Source organism: Dendropsophus ebraccatus, chromosome 13 (assembly GCF_027789765.1).
Source record: "Dendropsophus ebraccatus isolate aDenEbr1 chromosome 13, aDenEbr1.pat, whole genome shotgun sequence".
Lineage (NCBI taxonomy): Eukaryota > Metazoa > Chordata > Amphibia > Anura > Hylidae > Dendropsophus > Dendropsophus ebraccatus.
Window position 1 is genome coordinate 72,658,822 of NC_091466.1, and position 21,018 is coordinate 72,679,839.

The 21,018-nt window shown below is 46.7% G+C and overlaps 1 protein-coding gene across 5 annotated transcripts in view; it reads left to right on the top strand.

The window, feature by feature from the left end:
* The window catches only part of PCNX1 (pecanex 1), a 94,425-nt gene that overhangs the window by 15,764 nt on the left and 57,643 nt on the right, over window positions 1-21,018 (top strand). For all 5 annotated transcript variants that reach the window (XM_069950329.1, XM_069950330.1, XM_069950332.1 and 2 more), the window contains exons 2-6: window positions 9,616-9,824; window positions 10,548-10,653; window positions 11,252-11,291; window positions 12,733-12,819; window positions 15,554-17,221. In XM_069950329.1, coding sequence (XP_069806430.1) covers window positions 9,616-9,824; window positions 10,548-10,653; window positions 11,252-11,291; window positions 12,733-12,819; window positions 15,554-17,221 — 2,110 coding nt within the window. The remainder of the gene's footprint in view (window positions 1-9,615; window positions 9,825-10,547; window positions 10,654-11,251; window positions 11,292-12,732; window positions 12,820-15,553; window positions 17,222-21,018) is intronic.

Here is a 21,018-nt window from a genome sequence, read left to right on the forward strand (position 1 = left end):
GGGGTTACACTAATCACTAATACAGTCCTGAAAAGCTAAAAGTAGGGTAGGCAATGTGGACATAGAGCACTAGGTACAATGCTATTTATACAAGGGACAGCTGCCCTGAGCTTTAAGTTGTGAGAGGTAGGAAAGCCTTCATATACCTTTTAGGTACAGTGTGGATCATCTCGACAAGGCGTCATGCAGGTCCACAGCTTAGGCGCGCTCTCTTGGACATAGGGAATGCTCCACTCTTACTACTTGTAGCCTGTTCTGATCTAAAGACAGGTTTATGGGTGGTGAGTAGAGGAAATCCTTGGTTTGCTTGTCAGGCACAGTGTGGATCATCTTTAGCTGGTAAACCCGCTCACATCTTGCAGGTACACAGTATAGAGCAGATGGGCTCTCACTTCTCTCAGGCTAAATACCCACTCAGAATGTGGGAGTGGGTATTGGGAGTGCAGCTCGTACAGACTATAGCTAGCGAGAAGAGCAAATATAAGACAGTCTGATGGGGAGAGTTGTGTAAGCTGTGTACTGTGAAGAGAGAAAATAGAGCTCACACAGTAAACTGTAGAAAAGAAACTAAGTAAAGATCAATACATATTTTTTTGCACCATATTAAATACAAAACAAGAATAAAAAATGTATTTTCAATGGTGTCCTCAAAATCCGGTTTTAGTAGATACAAATGAGTAGGTATATACACATCTATTCATATAAATGTGCAATAAAAGTGCTACGCCCCTGGGTTTAGTGTTAATTTGTAAATTGCCGGAGAACAAATTTTCTGGTGACGCTTCGGAAGGAAGACTAGGGAGGGTGGATGTAAAGGAATACGTCTGTATGCCATGCTGGGTGTGTGTTAATGTTTAGTTTAAAGAGATTATACAGGAGTTAAAAAAAAGCGCAGCTTCTTTCTTACCAAAACGGCGCCACCCCTGTCCTCAGTTTGTGTTTGGTATTACAGTTCAGCTCCATTCACTTTAATTGAACTGAGCTGCAAAACCCACAACTAAACTAAGGACAGGAGTGGCGCTGTTTCTGGAAGAAAGCGGCCATGTTCTTTAAGCCTGGATAACCCCTGAGCAGCAGTTTGGGGCAATATGCTAATAATCCAAGGCATATACTCTGCCTCCAAATACTTGTTGAGACCCCTAGATTTGATCAAGCCAAGCACACAAAGAGAGGGACGAGCAGCGATCTATTTTTCCATTGGGAGGGGGCATGAAGATGACCCCTAGAACCAATATGGCTGACAGGATGTTGATCAGATTGCTAGCTGATGTACCAGAACCTTAAAGTAGGAGGCAGGGGTCTGGCCTGTAACCAACAAATACTTGGATATGAGTCCGTTCACAGTCATTTTACAGCCAGCTTTTAATTTCTGGCTGTAGTTTAGCACTTGGCATCTATTACAATATCTTTTTTCACGTAGTTCCTCATATGCATTGTGGGAAAGCTATAATAGATGAAAGTGAATCAAATCTGGTATGAATTATAAAAGTTAACTTCTGATAATACTTGTGGCTTTTTCTGCCTGGTTTGGTTGCACAGTCATACTTACAACGCAGAAACCTTCTGGCTCTTCTAGAGCTGTGCAACCAACCAGAATGCTTCCTCCTCTGACTACTTCTCCTTGATCGTTATTCCTGGTGCCTGAAAATATGGTGGAAACGCGGGGTGTGTGTGTGTGTGTGTGTGTGTGTATATATATATATATACTGTATATATATCTGGAGGTCGATTTAGCATCCCTCTGGTATTTTCATATTTTCATGATGTCTACCATAGAACTAGTTTGTGTACTCGGAGGTTATATTGTTGTCTGGAATGTAAAGAGTCTTGAGGTTTCCTTACCGCGTCTGTGTAACAAACAAACCGAGCGTCGTGTTTTTCCTCCGTCCCTTTTCCCGAAGCACAGGCCGTGTTACTGTGTAGATTTCCTAGCAGTCTGAACAGCTGTAGCCATTGTTTCTAAGCTCCATTCATAACAGGCCATTGTTAAATCCAGTCGCCAGGAAGCTTCTCAGAAACCAGTTGCTTCTTGTGAAATTGGTTTTGTTTCCCAGAGGAAAAAAAAGTTCCTCCAACTTCCATGAAGGAGGGAAATTTTATTGCAGGATGCTAAAAACAAAACATTTTTTGAAAAGCGGAAATTTTTTTTGATGTAGTATTAGTATGGACTAAGAACAGACAGATATATGAAAGGTACCATGTGTCTCCTTGACATAACAGCCTCAGCTGTTTGGAATGTGAATTGCAGCTGAGAGATTACCTTTAAAGTGTCACTGTCGTTTTAATTTTTTTTTTATTTTTTATTTTTTTGCAGAAATCAATAGTACAGGCGATTTTAAGAAACTTTTTGTAATTGGGTTTATAAGCTGAAAATGCATTTTTATCATGAAAAAGCAGTTTGAAGCTCTCCCCCCCGTCTTCATGGTTTTCTATGGAGAGGGGAGGGGTGGAGAGTAGAGATGAGCGAACCTGGAGCATGCTCGAGTCGATCCGAACCTGAACTTTCGGCATTTAATTAGCAGTGGCTGCTGAAGTTGGATAAAGCCCTAAGGCTATGTGGAAATCATGGATACAGCCAATGACTATATCCATGTTTTCCAGACAACCATAGAGCTTTATCCAAGTTCAGCAGCCCCAGCTAATCAAATACCGAACGTTCAGGTTCGGATCGACTCAAACCCGGTTCGCTCATCTCTAGTGGAGAGAGATGAGGCACCAAAACAGGACAACAAAGAGTTAATTTACAGCTACATCACTGGGTTATCTCCTCTGAAGCCAGCACTGACCCCTCTCAATACCGTCTTTCACATAGCTCCCGCTGTGTAATCCTTTGTTTTCTGCTCTCTGCTGGTGACCAATCTCCCTCCTCTCCACTCACCATAGGTTACACAGGGCTCGACTGATGTAAAAATCGAGATTTCCTGATAATGAGCAGTGAATGAGAGTGAGGGGGGGGGGGGGAGACCTGGGGAAAGTCTTTTTGAATGCAGATAATGGCAGATTTGCCTAATAAACCCAATTTCAAAGTTTCTTAAAATCGCCTGGACTATTGATTTCTGCAAAAAAAAATAAAATAAATAAAAATACATACAACAGTGACACTTTAAGTTTACACCTGTCATTGGAATGGTGGCCATGGGTCCCTAGCTTCTACAGCACGGATGGGGAACCTTCGGCCCTCCAGCTGTTGCAAAACTAAAACTCCCATAATGCCCGGGCAGCCAAATCTGAAGTTGGCATGATGGGAGTTGTAGTTTTGCAACAGCTGGAGAGCAGAAGGTTCCCCATCCCTGTTCAAGAACATGTATAAACATCTTTACTTGGTCTGGGTGTTAAAGCTGAGAGAAGCGCTCAGCTGAGCTCTTCTCTCCAGCTCGTTGCAACCTCTGTCTCACTATAGGAGATGGTTGTCGTAGACTTAAGGCCCTATTACACCAAACGATTATCAGCCATACTTTGCCGTTCAGGACAATTGTTTGGTGTAGGACACGTTAAAAGACCTTGATCCACCATCATACACAATGTCGGCTGATTGTGGCCTTTCAATGTTCATGTCTGCGACGGTTTGCTGCTCGTCGTTCCGTGGAATAGGAGTGGCAGCAGTTCAGTGGGCAGCCCGACCGATCGAAGGATCCCCCCGTTCCTCCCGCTTGCTGTCTGATCGTGCTGGGTAATACGGTCTTCACAATGGAGACTGTCTCCTGCAGGGAGACTGAGACGCCTGGAAGTGAAGCGCTTATCCAACTCTTCACATGGGACAAAAAAAAAATAAGTTTTTTTTTAGGTGGCAGTGCCCTACTAGGCAGCAGTAATTTAAGAAGGTAGATTTTTGCAAAAACAGCACCAGCCCTATCCTCAGGTTTCGTGTGGTATTACAATTCATTCCTATTCACTTCAGGTGCAAAACGCACACACAAACTGAGGACAGAAGAGGAGCTGGAAAAAAGCAGCCATGTTTTTCGAGGACTCTGCCCATGACTACTTTGCTTTACTTCTAGGGTCCTGTTCCACGGGCCGATGGGGGCCCAATCAATAATGTAAACAAGTGCCGATCTGCTACATCGGCGCTCGTTTACAGGGCCTATTACACGGCCCGATAATCGTTTAGCGAGGGCTGCAGGGACATCGTTACCAATGTCCTTGCAGCCCTTGTCATCATACTCTGCCTAAACATGTTGCAGGTCTTCTCCTGCGCTCCTTCTTCATCCCAGTCCCGCGCACAGCAGCTTTGGTGCGGCCTGTCTTGCTCAGACCGCGCTCCTTGCCAGTGATTGGCTTAGCGGTCTGTCAGCTAAGACAGGCAGCACCAAAGCTGCTGCTGTGCGCGGGAACGGGGGGGAAGACCTGCAACATTCTTAGGTAAAGTATGATGCTTGTGAAATCGTTAGTCGTCCGCCGCACATCGCTATTACACGCAGCGATGCGCTGTTGGTGCCTGATGACTTTAGGTTTAAACCTAAATAAATGATCAGCCGATGACACGATCATTGGCTGATTGTTGTCTCTATTCCACGGAGGGATAATCTGCCAAACTGGGCCGCTTCAGCCGATTATCGCTCCGTGGAATAGGCCCCTTAGGCCTCATTCTATGTCCTCGCCTGGTTGTAAGTCTTGATTTCTTTGTGAATAACTTTAATGCGTCGCTCATTGAGGTGTATTGAGATTGTTTTTAGGTGGTGAGTTATGATTTTGTCCAGGAGTGTGTGTCACACTGTTCTTCTTCTTTGCCTGGAAAGGAAATGAGTCAGTCATAACAGAATGATCTAGTTAGTGGTTGTTCTTAGACAGAAATGAATGTGTGGTTTTGCACAACGCGGCGTCTTGTGTAAGCATTGGCTTCATCATGTGCCGGAGGGGACTGACTGTGCAGATTACTGATGCACACGCCTGGCTGTGCTCACCGCCCCGGCCTCCATCACATCCAGGACTGTGCCATCACTATGATTCTGCTGTGCTCACCGCCCCGGCCTCCTTCACATCCAGGCCTGTGCCATCACTATGACTCTGCTGTGCTCACCGCCCCGGCCTCCATCACATCCAGGACTGTACCATCACTATGACTAGGCTCTGCTCACCGCCCCGGCCTCCATCACATCCAGGACTGTGCCATCACTATGATTCTGCTGTGCTCACCGCCCTGGCCTCCATCACATCCAGGACTGTACCATCACTATGACTCTGCTGTGCTCACCGCCCCGGCCTCCATCACATCCAGGACTGTACCATCACTATGACTCGGCTGTGCTCACCGCCCCGGCCTCCATCACATCCAGGACTGTACCATCACTATGACTCGGCTGTGCTCACCGCCCCGGCCTCCATCACATCCAGGACTGTGCCATCACTATGACTCTGCTGTGCTCACCGCCCCGGCCTCCATCACATCCAGGACTGTACCATCACTATGACTCGGCTGTGCTCACCGCCCCGGCCTCCATCACATCCACGACTGTGCCATCACTATGACTCTGCTGTGCTCACCGCCCCGGCCTCCATCACATCCAGGACTGTACCATCACTATGACTCTGCTGTGCTCACCGCCCCGGCCTCCATCACATCCAGGACTGTACCATCACTATGACTAGGCTCTGCTCACCGCCCCGGCCTCCATCACATCCAGGACTGTACCATCACTATGACTCTGCTGTGCTCACTGCCCCGGCCTCCATCACATCCACGACTGTGCCATCACTATGACTCTGCTGTGCTCACCGCCCCGGCCTCCATCACATCCAGGACTGTACCATCACTATGACTAGGCTCTGCTCACCGCCCCGGCCTCCATCACATCCAGGACTGTGCCATCACTATGACTCTGCTGTGCTCACCGCCCCGGCCTCCATCACATCCAGGACTGTACCATCACTATGACTCGGCTGTGCTCACCGCCCCGGCCTCCATCACATCCACGACTGTGCCATCACTATGACTAGGCTCTGCTCACCGCCCCGGCCTCCATCACATCCAGGACTGTGCCATCACTATGACTCTGCTGTGCTCACCGCCCCGGCCTCCATCACATCGAGGACTGTACCATCACTATGACTCTGCTGTGCTCACCGCCCCGGCCTCCATCACATCCAGGACTGTACCATCACTATGACTAGGCTCTGCTCACCGCCCCGGCCTCCATCACATCCAGGACTGTGCCATCACTATGACTCTGCTGTGCTCACCGCCCCGGCCTCCATCACATCCAGGACTGTACCATCACTATGACTCGGCTGTGCTCACCGCCCCGGCCTCCATCACATCCAGGACTGTGCCATCACTATGACTCTGCTGTGCTCACCGCCCCGGCCTCCATCACATCCAGGACTGTGCCATCACTATGACTAGGCTCTGCTCACCGCCCCGGCCTCCATCACATCCACGACTGTGCCATCACTATGACTCTGCTGTGCTCACCGCCCCGGCCTCCATCACATCCAGGACTGTGCCATCACTATGACTCGGCTCTGCTCACCGCCCCGGCCTCCATCACATCCAGGACTGTACCATCACTATGACTAGGCTCTGCTCACCGCCCCGGCCTCCATCACATCCACGACTGTGCCATCACTATGACTCTGCTGTGCTCACCGCCCCGGCCTCCATCACATCCAGGACTGTGCCATCACTATGACTCGGCTCTGCTCACCGCCCCGGCCTCCATCACATCCAGGACTGTACCATCACTATGACTAGGCTCTGCTCACCGCCCCGGCCTCCATCACATCCAGGACTGTACCATCACTATGACTCTGCTGTGCTGACCGCCCCGGCCTCCATCACATCCAGGACTGTACCATCACTATGACTCTGCTGTGCTGACCGCCCCGGCCTCCATCACATCCAGGACTGTGCCATCACTATGACTCGGCTGTGCTCACCGCCCCGGCCTCCATCACATCCAGGACTGTGCCATCACTATGACTCTGCTGTGCTCACCGCCCCGGCCTCCATCACATCCAGGACTGTGCCATCACTATGACTCTGCTGTGCTCACCGCCCCGGCCTCCATTACATCGAGGACTGTGCCATCACTATGACTCTGCTGTGCTCACCGCCCCGGCCTCCATCACATCCAGGACTGTGCCATCACTATGACTCTGCTGTGCTCACCGCCCCGGCCTCCATCACATCCACGACTGTGCCATCACTATGACTCGGCTGTGCTCACCGCCCCGGCCTCCATCACATCCACGACTGTGCCATCACTATGACTCTGCTGTGCTCACCGCCCCGGCCTCCATCACATCCAGGACTGTACCATCACTATGACTAGGCTCTGCTCACCGCCCCGGCCTCCATCACATCCACGACTGTGCCATCACTATGACTAGGCTCTGCTCACCGCCCCGGCCTCCATCACATCCAGGACTGTGCCATCACTATGACTCTGCTGTGCTCACCGCCCCGGCCTCCATCACATCCAGGACTGTACCATCACTATGACTCTGCTGTGCTCACCGCCCCGGCCTCCATCACATCCAGGACTGTACCATCACTATGACTAGGCTCTGCTCACCGCCCCGGCCTCCATCACATCCACGACTGTGCCATCACTATGACTCTGCTGTGCTCACCGCCCCGGCCTCCATCACATCCACGACTGTGCCATCACTATGACTCAGTTCATTTTTCCGTAACACCTATTCTTCTCAGGTGCTCTGGGGAGATAGAAGGGAAAGGAGATGTATAGGAAATCTTAATGCAATGGGTGTAAATAATGAAGAAGCGTCTGCCGCGCGCCGGGTGAAAGGTTCAGTCTCGCTAGTAAAATCGCTGTCTCCTTTGCTTGTAAACAAATATTTTATGGCATTTTCTAAGTGCACAGTCTGTTCTCTTTTCTCATGCATGTTGTATTGCTGACACGTCCCTTCTGGAAGCTGAAAACAACAAAGATTTTGGGTCATACACTAGACCAGGGGTACTCTACAACTTTTAGTGAAGGTCCACTTACCAGGGTCTATTGTCAGGTGAAGGTCCAAGCTGAACATCAGTAGCAAACGTGTTTTGTTACTTTTCACAAACGTTGTTGAACTATTTACATACAGAATTGCTGCTTATTAATGGGAAAACTGGCATTTTTTTTCTCTCACCGGCCCTTTTGAAATTAGGTACAAAGGGGATGACTGCCCCCAGTAGTATATAGCCCCCCTGTGCGCATCCCCAGTAGTATATAGTCCCCCTGTGCGCATCCCCAGTAGTATATAGTCCCCCTGTGCGCATCCCCAGTAGTATATAGTCCCCCTGTGCGCATCCCCAGTAGTATATAGCCCCCCTGTGCGCATCCCCAGTAGTATATAGCCCCCCTGTGTGCTCCCCTAATAGTATATAGCCCCTGTGTGCGCTCCCCTAGTAGTATATAGCCCCCCTGTGCCCTCCCCCAGTAGTGTATATAGCCCCCTTGTGCACTCCCTTAATTATAAAGATTTGCTGTACCCCCCCCCCTCCCATATAGCATATAACATAAAAAACAAACAATCACTTATACTCACCTGGGTCCAGGGGTCTCCTCTTCTCTTCCGCTCTCCCCTTGTCTTGGCACTCAAGTGATGTCACTTGAGCGCTAGCACCAAAGGCCTTGTGACCGCTGCGGCCAGAGAGGGGTGAATGACAGGGAGGGAGCCAATGGCTCAGTGCTGCCGCACGGTAACTATAAGCGCTCGTTACAAGCAGAGCGCAGCTCAGTATACAGGTATACTGAGCTACAGCAGGGGTCCGGACAGCTGGCCTCCACGGTCCACGTTCAGACCACGGTCTGCCAGTTAAGGACCCCTGCACCAGAGATTGTGGAGAGGCCGCAAAGGGCGATTATGGACATTTTCTGACATGACTGGGATGAGCATGAAAGATGCCGACCTAGGCAGACATCTGAGGAAAAGTCAGTGGGCCTTTTTTAGCATTTTTTTTTTATTTTTACTTATATGAAGTTCTTGTCAACTTATGTGCATCCCAGAACTTATGTGCATCCCAGACCAGGGCACAGACAAGGCTCATACCGATGAGATTATTGTCCATACACAATAGTTTTGGACAAACACCTCAGTGAAAGTCCACTCCTCTGTTCATACTTCAATTGTGCAATAAAGCTTACTGGACACTACTGAGCGTTGGAGTTCTGGTGATCGTATATTTAAGGCCTTGTTTACATACAGTATGTGTCAGAGAGTCCATGTTAAGGGCAGAGAACAATGTAGCCAGGCATTTGGTTGCACAATGGACAACAACGGATTCCGGTATATCCCATGGACTTTAATGGGGTCTGTCCGGTGTTCAGTCACTCGTTCTGTGGATACGTAATCATTTTTTTTTGGTGTTTTGTTGTTGTTGTTGTTATTTATTATTATTATTATTATTATTATTATTATTATTTTGTTGTAAATATTATATTTATTATGGCTGGCTCTAACAGCATGTATATGGTCTCTCCCAGATTGCTAACCTACCTGTCTTTCACTCTCTTTTGCTTGCGCTCTTTCTTTCGCGCTCACTTGCTTGCTCTTTCTTCCTTTCTTTCTTTTGCGCTCGCGCTCTCTATAAATTTATTTTGATTTGATATGTAGCTTTCATTTTAATAAATATGCTTAACAGGTTAACTTTTATTTATCTATTTTTTTTCCTCCCAGGCACTTCCCTCCTCACTGGTGATTGTAGCTGTGTACTGCCCCGTGGTTGCAGCTGTTTTCATAGTGTTAAAGCTTGTGAACTACCGACTGCACAGGGCCCTGGATGAAGGAGAAATTGTGGAGAGGAGTGCCAGCGAGTTGACGGAAAGGGTGGCAAAGGCGGAACGTAGTGACAGCTCGGCCAGAAGAGAGGACAGCAATGGACCTGGGTGAGTGGGCACTTTTGCTGATACTCCATATATTGCTGAGTCATAAATGATTCATCACAATTCCCATGTAGCTATTAGGTTTGAGAACTTCTGCTTGTAAGCTGATTAGTTTGCAGGTCTTCATTTATGCAAATGAGCAGAAGTTGCCTACAGGGCTGAGCCCATAGCCTCGGGTGTCTATGGGGCAGGGCCCATAGACTTGGGTGCCTACAGGGCGGGGCCCATAAACTCAGGTGCCCAAATTTCCATCCTCTAGAGCACAGAGGCTTTTAATCAAATGCTGGAAGACGAGGCAATGCGTGGTATCTAAGGCAGTAGTAGCCCTGTGAGCACCATGTAGGTAGACATACACATAAGGCAGCTGAGGGCCTAACAGTACACACATAAAGGCTCGTATGAAATAGAGGAGGTGTGACCCCATGTCAAACTCCTTTTGGAGGTTTCCCATATACCAGGCATCTGAAATTCAGCATCCCCCGGCCTTCTCTCCCATTGAGATCTGAGGAGGGTTGGGAGGCATGTATACAAATGATAGGGTTAGCTGGTTCTATCAATATTGGTGGTTTGAGCTTAGACGGTGGGTACATTTCACAACATTTCCCATCATACAATGCAGAAGTGTCTGTTATGCAGAATTTATGGTAGCGCCTTTTTATTACTTATTGATCATGCTCACATTTATCTGGGTTATTCTTGTAATAAATCTTTTCTCCTCCTTGTCAGTGACCCCGGTGGAGGGATTGAGATGTCGGAGTTTGTAAGAGAAGCCACACCTCCTGTCGGATGTAGTTCTCGCAATTCCTATTCTGGATTGGATCCAAGTAACCAGGTATACAACTATATACTGTCAAGCAAAACAGCCCTGTCCTGAAAGGGTGTATTTGTCATGTGAACAAACTTCTGCTATATCGGCAAAAAAAAAAAACTATAAACAATAAAACATTGTCTGGGTAAAGCCATGGAGGTTGTTTACCAATACAGTTATGCTTAGTATAACCACCTGGCATACCACATGGCTATTTCTATTGGTGTTCTAAGCCGTGTTATGCTTCATCTAAATCAGGGGTAGGGAACTTTGGCTCGCCAGCTGTTGAAAAACTACAACTCCTATCATGCCTGGACAGCCAAAGCTAAAGCTTATCTCACATGTCCATACATGATGGGAGTTGTAGTTTTGCAACAGCTGGAGAGCCAAGGTTCCCTACCCCTGATTTGAATGATGTTTCCCCCTGGACAGAGCCTTACAACTGCAGATGGTCACACAACTACTGGAGACCACCCACCTTGCGGTCTGCAGACAATTACACCGAGCCACATTCATTTGCATAATTTGCTTATGAAATTTGGTGGGGCGGGGGTATACATCCATGTTGTGTTAACCTTTTATGATACATTCTAAAACCAGATTTTCTCACTCCCCTCCACAGGTTGGAATGTCTAGATATGGAGCTGCATCAACAAGTAAAGGTATGTGTAACCCACTCCAGAGTTATTAGGTGCATACCAGCATACATTTTGATGTTGACATTTTACAACTCTTTGGAAAAACTTTGCACGTTTGAATCCTAGCATATATTATTATTACGCTTTAAAGCATCCATGTTTGAGAAGACCAACCTTTTATAGAGACCTAATTGCCTTTGATAGATTTTTTTTTTTTCACTGTATATAAGGCGTGCTGGCCATTCTCTATGAAAAATTTACACCCTTGAGGCCCAGTCACTCTGTCAGACACAAGTTTAGATCAATTGAAGTCTGAGGGTTCAGACCGTGACCAATCGTGAAAACTAGTTGCCTTTAGCACATTCTCTCTTGGCTCTCTCTGTGTCAGTTGACCAGGAGGCATAATGTAAATCTATGGTCGGACGGATGCATAATGCTGGTCTTTAAATTTTCTAATGTCTGTAAGAATAAGACCATGAAAATTATCTGACATAAGGAAAAAAAAAAATTTTTTTGTAGCCAACTATTGCCATAAATTTCTCTAGCAATATAAAATAATAATACAGAGGAAAGACTGAGACTTCTTTTTCACATCCTTTTTTCTGGGATTTTTTTTTCAATAATTGCAGTTAAAAAACCTGAACATGTGAACATAACCTTAGGCACATGTCGAGTTAGGGTCGGCCCTATCTAGGTCGAGTTGGGATCGGCCCTATCCGGCCGATTATCGCTCCGTGTAATAAACACAACGATCAGCCGATGTCAACGATCATCTGCTGATCGTTGATTTAGGTTTGGACCTATAATTGTCCGCCACCAACCGCGCATCGTTACGTGTAATAGCGGTGCACGGCTGGCGGCTGACGATTTGCAAAGTAAATACATTACCTATCCATGGTCCAGAGCTGCTCCTGCGCTCTGCTTCTCCCCGGGTCCTGCGTGCTGCAGCTTCAGATGGCCTGTCTTAGCTGACTGGCCGCTCAGCCAATCACTGACTAGGACCGCCGCGGCCTCTCAGCTAAGACAGGCCGCTCTGAAGCTGCAGCGTGCGGGACCGCAAGAGTAGCCCTGGACCATGGATAGGTAATGTATGATGTTTAAAGCAAGGGCTGCAAGGACATCGGTACAACTTTATTCATGTGAATGGGGAACAACTGACGGTGTACAGGTAAAATCAGTAAAGGGTCTGCCTTAAAGGGGGTGCTATGTCCCTTTAAAACTATATATTGCCGTCCTTTCTTGTTATTTTTATTGTTTGTTCATTCATCCATGGCAGATTTCTTACTCCGATGTCTACAATAGAAATCAGTACGGTAGACTTTGCCAGCGCATTGACATAAATAGGATGGATTTCAGTTGTAAACTCTGCAGTAAAAAAAAAAACAGCTGCAATGTGTGAATATTTCCTTCAAATGTGAACAGTGTCATTGTGATCGCTGATACGGGAGACTTCTTTTCCCTGCAGGGGATACAGATGCAAAGACGTCAGATGATATCAGTCTGAGCCTTGGACAGAGCTATAGTTTGTGCAAAGAAGGAAGTGAAGACCAAGGTAAAATCAAATAGCCTGACCATGCTAGATGCCTTTGCTATGTTTTTTCCACCTGTTGCATGAACCAAGCTATAGTAGTGATAGTTCATCCTCATTGCAGATACAGATATGGAACCCTGGGCTTGTCACACTTTTGGGGTTTTCTGTTGAGGACTGTGAGTTTTTTTTCGGCAGGCTGTTAACCGTTTCAGTCAATACAAAGTCAATTGGGTTTCATGTTTCTCATCGTAGGTCTTGGTAACATAGGCTGCAACCAGAGTTGCCTGACAGATGGCTACACAAGTACCCTTTAATATTAAAAACTCATGCACCCCCAGCCAAGCATTGCATGTGTATGAGGTGGTCGAATATAAGAACGTCTCCGGTGTATTTTGATTTTAAAAGGAGTCGTCCACGATTATTAAAAGCTGGCCGCACCATGACCTTGCAGCACAGCCCCATTTCATTCCATCAAGCTGTGGTGTATCGGTGTTTTCTAATCCTGGACAGCCCCTTTAATACTTGACAGTAGTTTACTTAAAGGGGACCATATCAGCCCCATTACTGCTGCATACAGCTCCTGCAGCAGCCACGGCACGTGACAGGTAGAGGCGGAGAAGTATCCATCTGGGCAGCTCCCCGCCCGTATCTAGTCACCACGCTCTGCCTGTCAGCGCGCTCCGAGGGGATGAATGACAGGCAGAGAGGTCCTTTTACTGGCCTCTGCCTGTCAATCATGCCTCCAAGCCGCCCAGATGACTACTTCCCCGCAGCTGCCTGTCACGCGCCCGGGGGATTAAAGTCCTTTTTGTCGGGTATACAGCTCCTGCTATTCCATGCCTCTGTCTCACATTGTGTGTGTTTGCTGAGCACAGGCTAATGTGATCACCATCTCTGACCGGCCAGAAGCAGCTGCTGCAACTTCAATGATTGTGCAGAAGTGTGCAGTGAAATTAAGGCTGTGTTCACACATGTTGGAGTTTCATTGCAGTACTGCAGCGTCTTTACAAAAATCATGGTAACCGACACAGAGGATCAGAGCCGGCACACTGCAATGTGTGAACACAACCTAGATGTTCTGCAATTGATTTGGGCGGGTAATGGGCAGTGTGGGGGACTGTGATGAAATAGCTGAGGGAAAGCAATGCATTCTGTAACCTGTAGTACTGTGTACAACTGCTCAACCAGGAAGTGCAGCCGCACAAAGCAAATGGATTTTTGGTAGTTTCAAAACTGGGATAGATAGATTTTTTTTTTTTTTTTTTTTTTTGCTGTTGTCCCTGAGTTCAGTGATTTGTTGTGTTTTGTAGATAGATAGGTAAGGGATGTTATATGCTTCTGCAGCAGGTTTCTTTCTTTCTTTTTTTTTTTTTTTTTTTTTTTTACCTCTACCTGGAGTTCCCCTTCAAGGGTCACCTTCATAGAAATACAATATATTTTATCTACAATTTAATTCAGTATTAGGACTGTTGAGGTTTGTAAACGTTCTGCAAACCCGAATGTTTGGCAAATGACACCCGGCGGCTGGAAAAATTGCATGCAGCCTTAAAGAGTCAATGTCGTATTTTTTTTATTTTTTTTGCAGAAATCAATAGTCCAGGCGATTTTAAGAAACTTTGTAATTGGGTTTATTAGCCAAATCTGCCATTATCTGCATGTAAAAAGCCTTTTCCCAGGTCCCCCCCTCCTTCCTCTTTTTCATCCACTCCAAAAAATCTGAAAATTGTGACTTGTTGCAGGAGTCGTACCCTGTCTGTTCTAGGGAGAGGGGAGGGGGGAGGAGGAAGGAGGGAGTTAGCCGGCAGCAGAAAGCAGATAACAGAGGATTACAGGCACAGAGCTGGGTGACAGCTGTAATCCGAGCTCAGACAGGTCACTGGTGATGGTCAGAACAGATAACTGGTGAGGGATTTGTAGATTAACTCTTTGTTGTCCTGTTTTGGTCTTTTCTTTAGCTCTCTCCATAGGAGAACAATGAAGACAGGGGGGAGAGCTTCAAACTGCTTTTTCATGATAAAAATGCATTTTTCGGATAATAAACCCAATTACAAAGTTTCTTAAAATCGCCTGGACTATTGATTTCTGCAAAAAAAAAATTTCACGACAGTGACACTTTAAGACTGACAGGAAAACCTGGATACGGCTTATGGCTATGTTCAGACAATGTATCTTTTTGTAAAACCACAGTCGGCCATGATTATTACGAAAAGATACGTTACCTTGCCATGTATGGGATCGCAACTTGAGCGTATACACATAGTATATGCTCCACCTGGGACCCCCAGCGGCACCAAAAACAACTGACATGTCAGTTTTCTGCGGCTGCTATTCATTGAATAGCAGCCACAGAAAACCATGTCAGTGCACACTATGGAGCAAGCGGACGGAGCAGTGGAGAGTTCTGATGCAGGCGCGCAGGGATGCGCCCGCATCAGAACTCTGCAGGGCTAAAGAGTACCTGTTGGGAAGATCTTTTCAGAGACCGGCCGTTCCATGACCAGGCCAGTCTCTTACAATGTGTGCACATAGCCTATGGCTGTATCATCTATTCCAGGACTCCTTGGGCTGTATCATGTATTCCAGGATTCCCTAGGGCTGTATCCAACTTCTCCAGTCGCCGGGAGTCATATGCTGTCCACTTCGGCACTACTACAGAACATGCATACTGAAGAGTGTTCTTTGTAGACAGCTGCTTACTCTCTGTTTCCTATCTATACTTTTGCAAAATTTTCATGTTTTTTTTTTTTTTTTGCAGATCTAACCGTGGATCAGAAACTTTTTCGTCTGGTCTCCAACGACTCCTTTGTCTCCATCCAGCCTTCTATATCATCTGGAGGCAAGGACTTAAATAGGGACTTCAGCGACAAAGGTTCAATCGCAACACACAGCCACCATCACCACGTGGACCTGTCTCTGTCTAACGCATGTGACACAGAAATGGCTTCACTCGTTCCATTGCATTCGCATTCATATAGAAAAGAACATAGACCAAGAGGTGTCCCGAGGACTTCAAGCTCCGCTGTCGCTTTTCCAGACACTTCCCTCACCGACTTTCCACTCTATCAACAAAGGCGCGGGCTGGATCCTGTTAGTGAACTTGAAGCTTCCAAACCACATTCTGGGTCCAAAGATTCTCTCGTAGAAAACGCTTGCGCTTCAGGGATTTTTCAATTAGACTGTCTCAAAAGCAAAGGAGCCCAGCAGCTTTCAAGGAACGGTAGCGTGAAACACATGAAGTCCGACAAGAGCATGGATAGCTTGAGGAGCCTTAGCACGAGGAGTAGCGGTTCTACAGAAAGCTACTGTAGCGGGACAGACAGGGACACAAATAGCACCGTGAGCAGCTATAAAAGTGAGCAGACCAGCTCAACTCATGTAGAGAGCATCTTATCTGAACATGAGGAGGCAAGTGCTGTAAAGAGAGGCCTTTGTAGTGACCCCGAGGAGGAGCATAGTTCAGCTACTGATAAAAGGACTAGTAGTGTAAGGACTGCTGTAGAACGAAATTCAGCTCAGGAAGCCAAGGATGCCAACACATCCGATGATGTGCAAAGTCCAAGGGGTCTTAGCTCGTCGGCATCTGAAGAAACAAACAAGAACCCCCATGCAAATGAACTAACCGCGCAAGTAGACTGGCTGCCTGGGAAGCTTTCGGTTAATCACGACGACCCGGGCGAGAAACCAGTGATTCTAGTAGACTTAAGATCCTTTAAGGAAACGGGTATGAAGCATCGGGATAGCGATGTGCGACCCAAATCATCCAGTTTAATACACAGAACGTCCTCCTCTCATAAATCGTGCAGGAGGCGGACAGGTAAAAAAAGAGCCAGCAGTTTTGACGCCAGTAGACACAAAGAATACGTCTCGTTTCAAGGCATAGCTGATACCAAACCTCACAGCACTGGTTTTTGTCACGACGAGGATTCTAGCGACCAAAGCGACTTGAGCAGGACCTCAAGCGTGCAGTCGGCCCACCGTTTTAGTAGCGATAGCTCTTCCAGCACTACTTCGCACTCTTGCCAGTCTCCCGAGGCCCGATACACCGCTCTAAGGACAAAATATCACATCAAAGAAAAAGGAGCCGATTCCCATCGAACTCACTTAAGCTGTGAAGGAAGTGGCAAAAAGCGCTCCAACCGTAGGACTTCAAGTACGAGCGGTACAAAAAGTCGTGCCAGGGTATTAAGTCTGGACAGTGGCACTGTAGTTAGCTTGGGTGACCCAAACAGACTGGCAGCCCCTGAGAGTATCAAACCATTAACCACTTCAAAGTCAGATCTAGAGGCCAAAGAGGGGGAAGTTCTAGATCAGTTGTCTTTGCTAGGTCGGGCCTCACAATTAGAATCTGTCACTCGTTCCAGAAATAGTTTGCCCAGTCAGGTTACGTTTCAGGACGTAGAAGAAAGAGAATCTGCCGTTGCAGGTATGTGTCACACTCTATAAAATCCTCATTGGTTTGTTTTGTCGGAATGAACAGCTACCATGGGTTGTGAGTTACCAGTAGAGATGAGCGTAACTTGAGCAAGCTCTAGTCCCAACGTTGGGCGTTTGATTACCTGTGGTTGAAGAAGTTGGATGCGGTCCTAGGGAGTCTGGGAACACATGGACACAACTTACGGCCTATGGCAGCATCCATGTTTTCCCTGACTTCCTTGGGATTCATCCAACTTTTTCAGCCACCGGTAATCAAATGCCAAACGATCAGACTTGATCATGAATGAGTTGCTCTTGCTCTATTCCATATGAACAGCTATGATGGGTTTGTTATGTTTAGTATTTGCATTGCTGTCATTCCCTACTTACTTTCTGTAGGAGAACTGCTACTGCAGGGAAAATGGATTCCTCATGCCCCCCCCCCCCAAACTAGTCTGCTGTATATAGATGTCCATCAAGTATCTTTGGAGTCCAGACTGACACAGAACGGTGTGCGGCAGCCTGTGGGGCGCATGTTGCCTTTTCCTGAGGTTGCTTTCAGGAAAAATCGTTCTGCTACAGATCATTTTAGGGAATGACTTTAAATAGGATTTCCAAAGTAGAGGAGAGCACTCCTTAGGTTTCATACACTGTAGCAGTTGTATCTTATTAAGGGGGTTCTCCAGGATTAGAAAAAATACGGCTACCTTTTTCTTTTTTTTGCAAAAACAGCACCACCCCTGCCCTCTGGTTGTGTGTAGTATTCTAATTCAGCTCCATTCACTTCAATGGGATTGACCTGCAAAAACTGAGAACAGGACTGGTGCTGTTTCTAGAAGAAAGCAGCCATGTTTTTCTAAGCCTGGACAACCCCTTTAAGATTGTAATTATGTCCACGTGACGCTTTGCATTCATTCGCTTAGGACCTCTTACCTTTGCATTGTAATTTAATGCTATGATGTGCAGCAGGTTTTTTTTTTTTTTTTTTCTTTATAAAAAATTTTGTGAAACAATTTCTATTTCCCCACGGGATATGTGTCATCCTACTTCGGTTTACCACAAACAACCAGGTCCGTATAGAAACAAATGGAAAGTGTGTGTGTATGGAACAACGGCACTTCCTCCGTTCTGCTGGCGGTCAGCAAATCCACCATGTGACGGTGGTGACCACATCTTAAACGCTTCTAGAAGAAGAAAAAAAAAGCCTGTAGCACATTGGGAAAGAAAAGCGTGGCACGTACTGTATTTTTTCAGATTAAATTATATGTTCTGTTTACATGGCACCAACATAGACTTATTGATGGACTGTGATTGTAGTTTTTGTCTCTCTGATGGTCGCATGCTTGGTGGGTGTCCCCTCTCAGTCCCGTTCGTATTATTTGTACGTGGTTTACCCCGAGGATTCTGTAAATCATTCAGCTTGTATGTTTCCATCTGCAATCCTCTTTTTCTTGGGATCAGTGATTATTATTTTCTAGAAGGTTCTCTTAGGTGAGGGGGAACGTCTTCGTCCGAGCTTTTGGGCCTGTGAACAGAGTAGAGCCAAGCTGGATTTGATGTGTCTCTTAGTAATCGATGGGATTATCTCAGATTGTACCAAACAAACCATAAGCAGGAACAGAGGGCTGAAGCCGGCCCGGGGTACAGTCACGTATACTTAGAATCTGCGCCAATCTGCAGATTATTTTGTGGATTTGATGCCGTAAGTTTAAACCGTATAAATGATCTGCAGCAGATTATATACATGTGAACGTACCCTGCGGCTACTTTCCTTCTACTGATATGCGGCTCTTTCTTATTGTTGACTCTTCTCACCTGACCTACCTCTCTATCTTAAAGTGATACGAATACCACCTTTGGAATGGGCCGCTTAGAGGTCTAGGCCCCAGGGGCCTAGATGGCGATTATCGGCTGTATTTGGCCGCTTACCAGCAGCTCCAGCCGATATTCATTTGGAGTAACTGCTTATGTTCAAAGGCATTGATCAGCGGTCATGCACGATGGTGACTGATCCTTGTCTTTGAACATGTTCAGAAGGAGCCACAACTTAAGGGTCCTATTCCACGGGCCGAGGAGGGCCCGATCAACGATGTAAACCTGGACAGGTAATGTATGATGCTGCTGCTTGTCAAATCGATTTTAGGTCTGGCTCTAAATGAAAGATCTGCCGATGGCACGATCATGGGCTGATCCTTCTCTCTATTTCACCGAACGATAATCGGCCGAATCGGGCCAAATGGGGCCGATCCGGCCAATTATTGTTACTGTGGAATAGGGCCGTTAGAGCGGCGGCAGCAGACCGTAGCTATCTTCATGCGGGCCACCTGGACGATCTAAAGATCATGCGGGCAGACCCTCCAGCTGCTCCCCACTCCGCCCCGCTTGCTGTCTGTGTGTGTGTAATAGCTCCAACAGCGAGCAGGGAATGAGGAGCAAGGGAGCACTGGCCTGACAGCCTGCCTCTTAATATTAGGCCGTGTAAAAGGGACCTTATGTGTGTGAGATTATACTGTCTATATACACAATAAACTCTTAACAATGAGAGCGAAAGAGCAGCATATCAGGAGAAGGAGGCAAGTGTTTAGCAGAAATGTTTATTTACGGACCTTTCAAACTGTTCTGGTTCAGCGACGTTCTCCAAACCTGAATGCTCCCCATTTGATTCCCTGTGGCGGCAGAAGTTTGATGCAGCCCAAGGACTGCCAGGATAACATGGGGGCCAGGGCCAGGAGGCAACGGCATCCAACTTTTGCAGCTACTGGGAATCAGATTCTGAGCATTCAGGTTTAAAGCGACAGTACCCACAATCAGTCCCCCCCCAAAATCACTTGTACCTTCGGATAGCTTTTTTTTAATCCAAGATCTGTCCTGGGGTCCGTTCGGCAGGTGCTGCAGTTATTGTCCTGAAAAACAACTTTTAAACTTGCAGCCCTGTGCCAAACAACCGTGACTTAGAGTACCCATGCCCTAGGATTGCGACGCCCATCTGTCCCTCTTCACCATTTTTCCTATTCCTCACCTGTCTGAACACTGCACAGGTTTCTTAACGATCCAGCTCATGTGCAGTGTTCACACAGGTGATAAATAGGAGAAAATGTTCCAGGGGCATTCCTAATGATGAGGAGGGGCGGTGCAAGCCTAGGGCATGGGTACTCTAGGCCACGCCAATTTGACATAGGGCTGCAAGTTTAAAAGTCTTTTTTTAGCATAATCACTGCATCACCTGCCGAACGAACCCCAGGACAGATCTTGGATTTAAAGCAGCTATCTGAAGGTACAAGTGGTTTGGAGGGGGGTCAAATTGCGGGTACAGAGTCGGTTTAAAGAACGTTGCTGAACCCGAACAATTTGACAAGTCCACTAAAGACTAAAGTTCACCTATATTAGTTGAGATAGGAATATCCCTTTAAATGCACTAGTATTACAGATATTTTAGTAGAATTAAATCAGCAGCAGTACTATAAAAATTATTTAACATATTAAAGCCATAATATTCATTAGAATAATCAAAGATGTCTGTATAAGGTGTAGGTGCGTTTTCTGGAGATTTGCCCAATCTGAAGTTTTGCTTGCTTGGTTTCCTTCTGCCCTGAGCTTGAGTAATATTGCCATCTCTTTAAATCCATGTTCGCACATAGTATTTCCGTCAGTCTTTTTTTCAACCAAAACCAGGAAACTGAGCAAATCTTCCCATTTTATAATTTTGCGCTGTCAGTTCCCCTCTTGATTTTCTTGAAAAAACACTGCCAAAAAAAGAAAAAAATCCTGTGTGAACAAAGCCTAAGGGTGGGTTCACACATACTGTAT